At 41.1% G+C, this 11178-nt stretch overlaps 1 protein-coding gene across 1 annotated transcript in view; it reads right to left on the reverse strand.

Moving 5' to 3' along the window:
- Positions 1 to 10595, reverse strand: part of SLC7A10 (solute carrier family 7 member 10) — a 32197-nt gene extending 21602 nt beyond the window's left edge. Inside the window, exon 1 of the mRNA XM_030458011.1 lies at positions 10454 to 10595. Within this exon, the coding sequence (XP_030313871.1) occupies positions 10454 to 10595 (142 nt within the window). The remainder of the gene's footprint in view (positions 1 to 10453) is intronic.
- Positions 10596 to 11178: the final 583 nt, after the last annotated feature.

The raw sequence follows: 11178 nt of genomic DNA on the forward strand, positions 1-11178 counted from the left end.
TGCAATGATTTTCAGTTTTCATCAAGGAGAAATTACAAAATGCTTCTCTAAATCTCCTTAGTTTAGCTTAAATTACAGCCAAAGAGTTCAGCTGTATCAGGGAGTGCTGTGGTTATACAAGGGCAGTAGATAAATACAACTTTTTGGCCAGCCCAGATTCTTCAGCCCCACTCATGCCAGTGGCAAGGGACCCTGGCTCCATATTTTTAAGCATAAGTTGATTCATTAAAAAGCTGCATATTTTTTTTCTCATTCTCCTAGCTGTATTCTTTTGCTCATTGTACTGAGAATTGCAAACAGATTATTCTAACAGTCTGGAATAATTTATCAGAAACTGCTGCCCAGTGGGAAAGCCTCTTCTGTCCACTCCTGAAGGCTGTCAGTCCTCATGGAACAAGTTCTCAAGTTTATATTCTGGTTGTAAACCTGTGTTAGGAATTCTGGTGTAGTTATTTTTACTTCTGTCAGCATGCTGTCATTACATCTCTATTGACTTGATTCAATTTTAGCAAGTACACAAAGATATGCTTATGTTTCTCCATGTTTAATGAACTGAGGTGGATTTAAAAGTGAAAATGGTATAGTTCCCTGCATAATATTTAATTTAAAGCTCACACCTAAATTTAAGTGCATTTAAATTATATCAACTTAAACTATCACCTGAGTTTAAATGAGATTCACCAAGACTTATCAGTTTAGTATACACTTCCACAGGGATCACTTACATGCATATTGCTGCCCTCATGTATTGAGAAACTAGTGCTGACTTGAATCTGACTTTATTTTTTAATCTTTCTTTTATTTAAAGAAAATATATTTAGATAATTTTACGCAAAAAGAACTAGGAACTCTTGATTCCAAAAGAAATGTCAGCTTTCCCTTTCTTGAAACCTAAATACTGTGATCTGGGCATTTAAAGGCAACGCCTAATCTGTTGTAATATGATCTCAAAAGTAAGCAGTATTACTATGAATTTCTTTTTCACATATGAAATCCTGTATTGCCAAATACTGAACTATCTTTTGAAATGAAGTTTTTTTCAGAATTGGTAGACTTCACAATGCTAACTGATTGTGATGTATCAAATTTGCCTAAAACGTTTGTTCAGCTGTATAAAATTTCATCCAAAAATGTCACTCCTTCCCCCTCAGATGGGAAAAACTTGGCTGTAGAATGTTTAGAATATGTAGAAACAAAGAATTAAATTAGGCGATCCTGAAAATACAGATTAATACAGCCCTGAACACCCCTGCTATCAACATAATATTGACACTGGTTATGATGAACATTCTGTTCTAAGTTCTGTCGCAGACTGGAGATGTTTGACTTGTTTAGGTAACTAGGAAAGAAGAAAAAAAGACAGTGGACCTCTGCTTGAAGTAGCTTCTTTAAAAATGTCACTTGACAGGAGTTTTGTCATTGTTGGTTTCTTTTGTTGTTGTTTTTCCAGTTATGGCTGTTTTTGAGCAGCAAAATCTCAGACAAGATGTCTTGGACTACCTCAGAGGGCTGCAAAGGGAAATGCAGATATTTCAATAGGTGGTGCTTTTAGAGATCTGTCTTCAGGGAGATCCTGTGAGTTGGTGATTGGAAGAGAATTTGCTCCTCTGGATCTTTGCATGCTACTTCCTCTGTCTTGGAATACAAGATGTTGATCCCTACCTGCTGCAAAGGGCAGCTGGTTGCCCTGACCATGCTTGGTCAATGACAAATGGTTTTAAGATAAGATTTGTAGTAAAAGAAGTATGCAAAACTAGTACTCTGTAACTTTAATTAACAGGAACAGATTATTCTTGGCCCCACTGCTCTCTGCTGTGCAACCTGAGCACAGTATGGTTCCCTAACACCCAACAGTACAGCACAATGGGTGGCCTCTCTCTCTGTCATATGTGGTGATATGTTGTATGGGTACAGTGGGATAATTGCTCCATATCCAGATGCTTTCATTTAATTTAGGGCCTCATCCTATGAGGCAGTGAAATCCTTGGCTCTCATTGACTTCTGTTGGATTTTAGGGACTCAGGACCTGTTCAGAAACGGGTCTTTAATCCCTTATTGGGAGCCTGAGCGTGCAAAGGGAGCTATTTCTTCTGCATGCACTCATAATATGTACAGGATTTGGGTACCTTTTGTAATAGTCTGCTTAAATCTTAATGCGTTGCTAGGGGAACTGGCTGTGGGCCACGACCAACAAACATGTAGACGTTGTGTCCTACTGCTCTTTGGCAGAGTTTACTGTAAGAAATGGCTTTATTACAACAGGATCTACTAGCAGTAGTACAAAAAAGTAGTTTGTCAGCTTTTTTTTTTTGGTTTTTTTTAATTACAAATATTTTAAGGCTGTCATACAAAAGAGAAATCCTTCCAAGCTGAAGGCTAGGTGTGTGTGGACACCAGCCAGAATCAAATACTTCTTTCCCTTATTCTTTCAAATTTGATTCTGCTATTTTTTAATTTACTTGAACCTAAGTACAGTGTTTGGAAGCTTAACAAGCTTGGATACTTTCTGCTGTCTTGTACTAATTAAGGCTATTACTATTTTCAAGATATTTATAAACACAGCTGATTATTTATGTTTCCAAAGTGTATCGCTTTTCAAGTTTTCAGACTGCATTTAAGAGTATCAGAAACAATGAAACTTGTGTGTTTATGGAGCCCTAGTATGGCAAGTTTTATTGTTTCATCTCCCTTTCCTGGACATCAGAACAGCCTGCACTGTTTTAAATTAGTGAAAAAATAAGGCTGGGAAGCTGAACTCCAAAGAGGTAAGTCTGCCATCAAAAAAGGACAAAATTTGGGGAGAGGGGAAAAAAAAAAAAAAAAAAAAGTTATGGAAATGAAATATAGTCTGAGATGACCTCCCCAAAATGAAGTCAGCAAACCCTGTCCTATAAAGCTCTCAGGAGAGCTGCAGAAGAATTTTTAAATAATCCAGAGAAGGAACTCAATGCTTTGTTTTCATTCTTATCTGTTCATTCCTTGCACTTCCTAAGAAAAGCTGATCCCTTGAGATTTTTGTGCAAAAGGATGGATTTTTATGATGTAAAAGCGCACATCTTAAAGGTTTAAGTCCTTGGCAGTCATTATCTTCAGGTTTGTGGAGAAGCAATAGTGATTCTTCCAGGGCCTGGGTTGGCAGGGAGACAAGGGAAAACTCTTCTGGATTCATCAGCCTTCATTTTGGGGCCCGAGCAGGAGGGATCTTACAGCACAATATGGCCCTGTAAAAAACCCTTTATGTATGACACATGCTAATAGGTTTTTTTCTCCTTATCTCATGGTCATTGCACAATGTGGCAGCAGAAAGATGGAAGACACTTAAGAACTACAAGAGATGAGCCAACTAACCATGCTTTTTTCTTATCAGACCTGTAGCATCACATATATGAATTCAAGTGCAATGACCTTTTGCCAAAAACTGCTTAAGGTATAGAGAAGGCATTTCAGTATTCAGAGCTCAACTTCTGTCCTCCATCATCTGAATGGATCTGTCTATTTGGAGAGAAACTTTTTTTTAGCCTGATGTCTCAGCCCTGTGTGGTTATCTGACCCAGAGTTAATATGGCATAATTAGGTTGCCCAGTGTCACAGGTGACCTAAAAGTATTGTGATGAGCAGTCTTGTGACATTAATTGTCAAAGATCACACAACACTGTGGATTTTAGTTCTTTGACCCATTGTATTCAATAGAATTAGATTCTTCCTTAACTTCATTTTTCCTGTTTTTATGACTCCAAATAAGGTCCTTATATTGTTCAAACATAATTTTTGTGGTGTATTATATTAAGATGTTTATCTTAATCCAAATTATCATCTAACTGATGAAAGAGCTATTGTTATTTGTGATAGAAAAACTGCCTCTCATCCAGATCACTGACCTGTTTCTTGGAGTCAGAAGTAACCTCTCAGAAGTCCTACTAAATGTAATGCTATGTTTTACATTACTGATCTGGAAGGTTCATATTGGAATTGTGATTACAACAATATTTAAGGATCAAATAAAAAGAATTCAACTTAACTTTCATATGCAGAAATATTTTATTTTTCCATAAATTTTGGTATTATTCTAAAGAAAGTGTTAAATAAATCAGAGCAATTCAGCCATGAGGGTAATTCCACTACTCCCTGGTAAGAAATTACTCAGGCTTAAACATCATAAGTATATTTCTCTCCACCTTTCTTTCTCTGAGATCCAATGGAATTTGCATCTGATGTCTGAAAGAGATGATTAACCATGTCCAGGAGCAAGAATTTAATCAGCTCACCCTAACATGAGATTGAGGTCATTCATTATGCTGAGATAAAAATCTCAGAATCTACAAGTTCCTGAAGATGGGAACAATTTGTAGACAACCACTCCTCTAATCTTGCTTTTCAGCCCTGACTTAGAGACCACTGCCAGAAGAGCACATCAGGAGAATGAACTAATGCTGCCTAAAGAGATTTTTGTGGAGGCTGGCATGTGAAGAAATGCATTTACCATTACAAATGGCCTTCCTCTGCAGGGGAACAGGGTTTGCATATTCTCTATGCTTTCCCACTATACAGAGAGGGATACAGGCTTTTAAAAAGGAATTAAGATGCTGAGATGCTCAGTCCATGCTGGCTTGCTAGTTCCCTGTTCCTCACTGTGGAACATCTGCTAAATAACTCTTTGGGAGATTTCTGGGTTTTTCAAGACCAGCAGAAAAAAACCAACACTGTTAGGGTGTTTTATATTTGGGGCACTTTGGTACTGACAACTTTGGTACTGACAAATGCCTTCTCATTTTATCATGCTGTAATCAAGATGACAAAAAAGTGTGGCAGTGAGTTGAAACTCCCCCCACAGCCCAACAAAAAACCGGGGTCTTAAAAGGAAAAGTTTGGCACACAGAAAGCTCCAAACACAAAAAAGCTAAACCTCTACCAAACCATTTCTGCTTGTTGTGAGCCTGCCAAAGCAGAACAGACTTTCTCAACAGAAAAGGCTACATTATGCTAGAAGGAAATGAGCTGCAAGGCACAGGAAAAGGGAACACGAGTGGAGATTTATGGCACTACTGAAAGCAGGCACTGTACTGCCAGATTAGGAGTAAGACACTACCAAAGGATGCTCCCTTTTTTTTTTTTTTAATCTATCAAGGAAGATGTTTTGTCTGTTGCAGGATATCTGAACTACTGACAGCCATTGCAGAAAGCCCATTGCTTCAGCCTTCTAATCAGTCATTGTGTTCCAGTAAGAATTTTCTACTTTTTTAGAAGAAGGGGAAAAAAAGCAGCTAGCAAAACCCACCCAAACCAAAATCACCAGTCAATGAATACCTGACACCTAATGACCTGAAAACACAATAGCATTACAAACGTTGCAATTTTTGTTCAAGTATCACTGCTTTTATAAAGTAAAAACTGTTTGGTTTTTTTGGTGTTGTTTTTTTTTTTTCTGCAAAACATGTTCATTATACCCTACTGCTGTTCTTGGAGATCATATGGGAAGGATTTGTTCATGCTGAGATTTATTTTTTTTTCCCTTTTTTTTTTTTTTTTTTTTTCCCCCTGCTGCTGTTTTAGTGTCGTGGTCTTTGTATTGTACATGAGGAACTTCACATGCTGAATTCTCCTGGATACAGACTGCAGCAGAAAGGCACATCTGTTGACAAACAAAACTGTCTTCTATGGCCAGAAAGTCTCAATTAAGAAAAATATAAAGTTATTACTTTTTTTTTTTCCCTGCTAGGAATTCCTAATTAGAGCTCCTTTTTGCCTCCTGTAAATTCAGTCTGAGAGGTAAGCTGCTAGGGAAGCTGCAGGATCTCCCTGGATTTTTACCAAGCTAATTTGAACTTTGCCATGTTTTTTACTTGCAAGCAAAACTGCAGCTTGTTTTCAGCTCCCCAAACTCAGATGAAAGGCTACCCTAAACAATCCTGATGGATTACTGCATGTTGCACAGCCTCAAAGAACATGAAAATATGGAATCACCCCCAAAAGGTAATGACCTGATGAATTTCTCACAATATGTTTTTAGAAACATTTTTGAGAGAGAGAACCACCAAAGTGATCTGTATTACTCTCACAAGTCAGTGAAGAAAAGTGTGTCCTGAAACTTCAGCTAGCTATAAAAGTGAAATGCTCCCACACAGATTCAGAAGGAGAGGACTCTTGCTGCAATGCCACTGATTTGTGTGGCCCTGGGCAGGACCACAGAAACTGGAAGTCACCTAGAGATGTGGGTGTTTTTCTTCTTCCTCCTCTATCTCTGTTTCTGGGGCAGTTCTGTACCCCGGGTACTACTCCAGTGAAGGCCATTTGGACTGCTTAGGAATGATTTGCTATGTTACTTGACAAAGAGATGGATCTGAGTTGGATTAGGTTCCAATTGATTGAATGACCAATAACCAGTCTCTTAAACAAATGGTGGCACATGAAACATGATTGGAGACAATTTGCCAAGTAGCTGGTACTAATACCTATGCATTTCCACTTACGTTGCTGGTGTTTTTTGTTTTTGTTTTAGTTACACATTTAATTACATTTTTTAAAATGAAAAGCATGAGTATGAAGGCTCTTCCAAGTCCCCTGTGTTCTCCTTCTCTGGTGTTAGCCTAGCATCTTGCTGAATCCTGTAGTAGATTTCTGTCTAAAAAGACTATCTGCTGGATTCAGGGCATGTTGGAATGGCAGGAGACATGGTGGCAAAGAAGGCTGGTAAATAGTTTTGTGTTAATGGAAAAGAGGAAAGATCACATCCAGTGCAATTATACTTCCAAACTTGGTGTTACCCCAGAGCTCTGCCCATGGAAGTGATACTCATGTAAATGAAAACTTCCCGGTGATGCAGGTGCAAATGTTAGTAAATAAATACAGTGCTAATGACAACCAAGGAAATTCCCTTGATGGATTATTATGATGTAGAATTTGCACTATGTTTTAGGATAATGCTGACATAAGGAAACCTCTCCAATGTAAAGGGGCTTTTCAGCTTGCTCACCTTCTGCTGAGAAAGCAAATGTGTGCTGTGTTCTGGGTGATGTGAACAGACAATTTCCAGAAAACTGCTTCCATAAGTAGCAATAACTCAATGTATTGCATGCTGACCATCAGGTCACAGGTTTGGTACTACCACTGGACTTGAATCAGGAACATGTTCACAGGGGATCTTACACCAAGCTTGTGAGTGAGTAGAATTAGCACTGCAAGCATTTTTTTAAGCAACCCAAAGTCAGCTGACACAGATAACTTGACTGCCTGTGCTCAGCAAAATAAGATGTATTTAGTTTTAGTTGACATTTTAATGTGGTTCAATTTGTAGGTCTTCTAATATGTCTTATAAATACTGACATAAAATTATTCGCCTTTATACAACAGACTTCATAATGTGAGTGCAGCACTATGGCCACTTTCATGCAGTTTACAAGCTGCATATACAAATATTTTAAGAGGTGTTTAACTGTTTATTTTATATTAAACTACTAGATCTGTATTGAAGAAAGTAAAGTATCTCTTGTTAAATGTCTTATCCATGCAATTTGTGTATACAGATGCATGTATGTATCCAATAGAAGAATGGTGAATATTATTATTCATACCTAAAGTATCTGGCTGGTATAAGACTTTAATCTGGCTATTTCTAATTCTTGTACTTCTCTAAAGAACAATGCTATGTGGCAGAAACCACACAAAGCCAAGTCATGGAGCTTCTTAGTTTTTCATTTTCTTAGGCAAAACTCTTTATTGAAGGCACTGAATAAAAATCTCTCTGTATAGCTAATATGCCTGTGCTTATATAAAAGATACATGTGCAGTAATCTTAGTTACACATGTAGCTCTACAGGTAGGATATAAAGCCAGCTTTGTAGAAAGTGCATAAAATAACTGTTGAATTAAATATGGCAGATTTATGCATCTGTGAGATAAATACTGAGTTTTCAAGCTATTAGGTAATATCTGTAAGTTCTTATTTAGTAGATAATAAAGCACGTTACTGCTTTTTAAGGTGTATCACTTCATCTGAGTACTGAAAAGCTTAATTTGCAGTGTAATTGAGTATATTAGGAGATTATTAATAGCCGAAGCCCATGAGAGATTTGTTTTCAAGGTATGTAACCATGTTTAAAACAGTGGTTTGGGTGCTCTGGCAGCAAGTCTCAGGCACTTTCCAAAGTTCTGTGGCAGAGATGAATTGCCATAAAGATTTGTTGCTACTACTAAATACTGTGTTCAGCTTTATATTCATTAAGTATCAGTCACTTTTTAGGATTAAACCAAAATGGATTTGTATTTAGTACCTGCATTTACATTAGGGTACCCCAAAGAGGTGTCTTTTTCCTCAACATGAAACAACCTTTCTTCCCTGAGTAGGCTTGTTTGTATGCAAAAAATAAAGAAATAAATAAAGTAATGAAAGGCAGTCTTATGTCCTGTGAAAAAGCTTGGCTGCTCAGAGAAATTGGGAGACTGTCCTATGGGATGAATATGAGACCAGCATATTATAATCCTAATTTGATGTACTTTGTTCTGCTATTTTTTTTTACTCATTTATATGAACTCATATTTCTTAGGGCAAATACTTTCAAACCTCTATAAAGACAGCATAAAATTTGAAGGGATGTTTTGTGTGGTTTAATATGGCATAGCAATTAATTACATTGATATATATTTCAGTTGTAGAAGTAATAAGAAATTTTCCTATAATTCAAAACATGGAAAGAAGAAAAAGGAACACCTGCTTTGCAGGGAATTAGCACAGGCCATGGGAGGTGCAGGGCAGCTGGCAGAAGAGCAGGATGAGGGCTGCCTCTGCCCTCCTGTAACACAGGCTCTGTGTTCACAGACAGACTGAGCATCTCCTTAGCTCTTACAGCCAGAACCCTGTGATGTTTAAGCTGGATGAAGTCACCTGCACCTAGAGGTAGTTTTTATCAGATGCAACTATGAAATTTCACAGTGTCCTTATGGACTGTGAACTATGGAGAAACCCTGACACTGTTGGAATACTCTCATATACACCATGTAACAGTGTTCCTACCTCCAACCTGTCCCTTTCATCTAATTTTATTATGCTAGGGAGAACAAAGATGACAATATTTTTTTTCCAGCTACAACTTTTATAATGCTTTATTTTAAACAAGCAGAATTAATGTATAGAAGGCAACCACAAGCTTATAAATCACATATTTATATGCTCATATTTATTTTCCAAATACTTCCTTGTGTTCCTCTTCCTGTTACTAATTACTAGAAGATCATAATTCTCTATATCATTCCTGTAGCTAATTAGAATTGTAGAGTGGTCAGCTAAAACAGGGTATTGGCTGTAATGCTGGCAGCTCACAGCATCAAACTTTGATAATACAAAAACATCCTCTTACATTTTCTGTATCTGCAGCAGAATGTATTTATTATATACATATAAATGCCACAGAGGGTATGCAGTAAACTCCTTTCTCAAGCTTGGGGACATCATTTGCATAGACAAAATGACATGTCCCAGACAATTCTGCTTCTGCACAGCATACTTCCACGGACGTGGCAGCTCTCATGCTCACTGCCACCTTCCTATCGTGCCACAGACCTCACCCCAGCTGTCACTGTCTTTCCGACAGCTCATGGTGGAGAAGTCAATGGCTGAGTCTTCTCACAGGCTTTTGAGTCTCACTGGGTTTGTACAGGCTGCTTGGATTTGTCTGGGAAACTGCTCCTTCCCCAGGTCTGCCCCCACTTCTGTAGCCTGAGCACGGAGGAGACAGAGCCGAGGGAAGATGCGGAGCCCAACCTGCCCCCACGCATCACTTCAGACTCTACCACGGGAGAAGCGTGAGGCGCAGGCTCAGTCCCGCTGGCAGATCCGAAACCTCAAGTTTTGTCCCAAAGAGGGCACGGCCGGGCAGCGGCTCTGCCAGACATCAGCAGGTGCGGGAAGCAGGAGAGCGAATCGCTCGCTGCCCATGGCCGCGTTGCCAGCTCCCGCACCCCTGTGGTGGGACGTGATGCTCGGTGGCTTCCTGAAAGCCCAAGCTGTCACCCTCACTTGGGAGAACTCCAATCTCAGATGAAAGAATCAACTTGTTTTAGCCTAAGATATAAGAGCTGCGTACTACTTAACAGCTCAAAAGACCATCGGGAAAACGCTTTGGAAAATCCCAAACGGAACGGCCGGGATTTTGTTGGTACTTCAAGAAGGACCCTGCGCTACAGGCGACAGCGAAACGCCGTCCCGACCGCCGCCCCCTCCTTCTACCCCGCTCCCAGCTGAGCCGAGACGCTCCGTCCCATGCAACAGCATCACCCGGGAACCTTCCCGGTACCGCTGACGGGGTGTGGGAGTGGAGCTGACTCCCCGCTACCCCCGCCCGCGGGTGCTGTCCGGCAGCCGAGCGGGGCTCAGCCCGGCGGGGCGTGTTGCGGGACGAGCTGCCCGCACGGACAGCGCAGCGGCGGGACACGCAGCCCCGCGGGGTCCCCGGTCCCTTACCGATGATGATGGCACAGGCGCTGATCAGCCCGATCTCCTTCTTCAGCGCCACCCGAGCGGGGCCGTCGCCCGCCCCGCTCTGCTCCCCGCCGGCCATCGCTGCCCGCGCGCTCTGCCCCGCTGCCACCGCCGCCGCGCGCATGCGCCGCCCCCCGGCCCGCGGAGGCTCTGGGGGGGGGTGGGTGTCCGCGTGGGGGGTGTCCTCGCGGGGGGCGCGGGGAGGAGGCGGGAAGGCGGTCGTCGCCTCACTGAGGGGAGGCAGCGGGAGAAGGGTCCCCCGGCTCCCTGTGGCGAATGCCCCTCGGTCTGAGGGGGCAGAAGTATGTTGTGCTGAGGTAAAAATCGTGCGTTGGCCGAGCCCCGTGCGTTCGGTGGAGCTGAACAGCATTTAGCAGTGGTTTGGCAAGGTGCGGTGTGTTTGACGGGAAGAAACACGCGAAGGAAAACTGAGTCTCTGCCTCGAGGAGCAGCCGGGAGAGGTGTCCCAGCCTTCGGGGAGATCCCCTCTGTGCACCCGGGCTGCTTAGCTGGGAGAGCTCAAAAAAGGCTCAGCTAGGCTGTCGTATTTATGGAATAAAGTGGGCAGATTACATACGGTGGGAAAGGTATGTATGACTCTGTATGCACAGCTTGCTTTGTTCTCTGACAAATGAGTCTTGGAAAAGCCACCCACTCTTTATGTGTCAATTGCATGGTCAGTTTCCCAAGCTCACAAGCATTGAAGA

The sequence above is a fragment of the Calypte anna genome, chromosome 11, assembly GCF_003957555.1.
Source record: "Calypte anna isolate BGI_N300 chromosome 11, bCalAnn1_v1.p, whole genome shotgun sequence".
Lineage (NCBI taxonomy): Eukaryota > Metazoa > Chordata > Aves > Apodiformes > Trochilidae > Calypte > Calypte anna.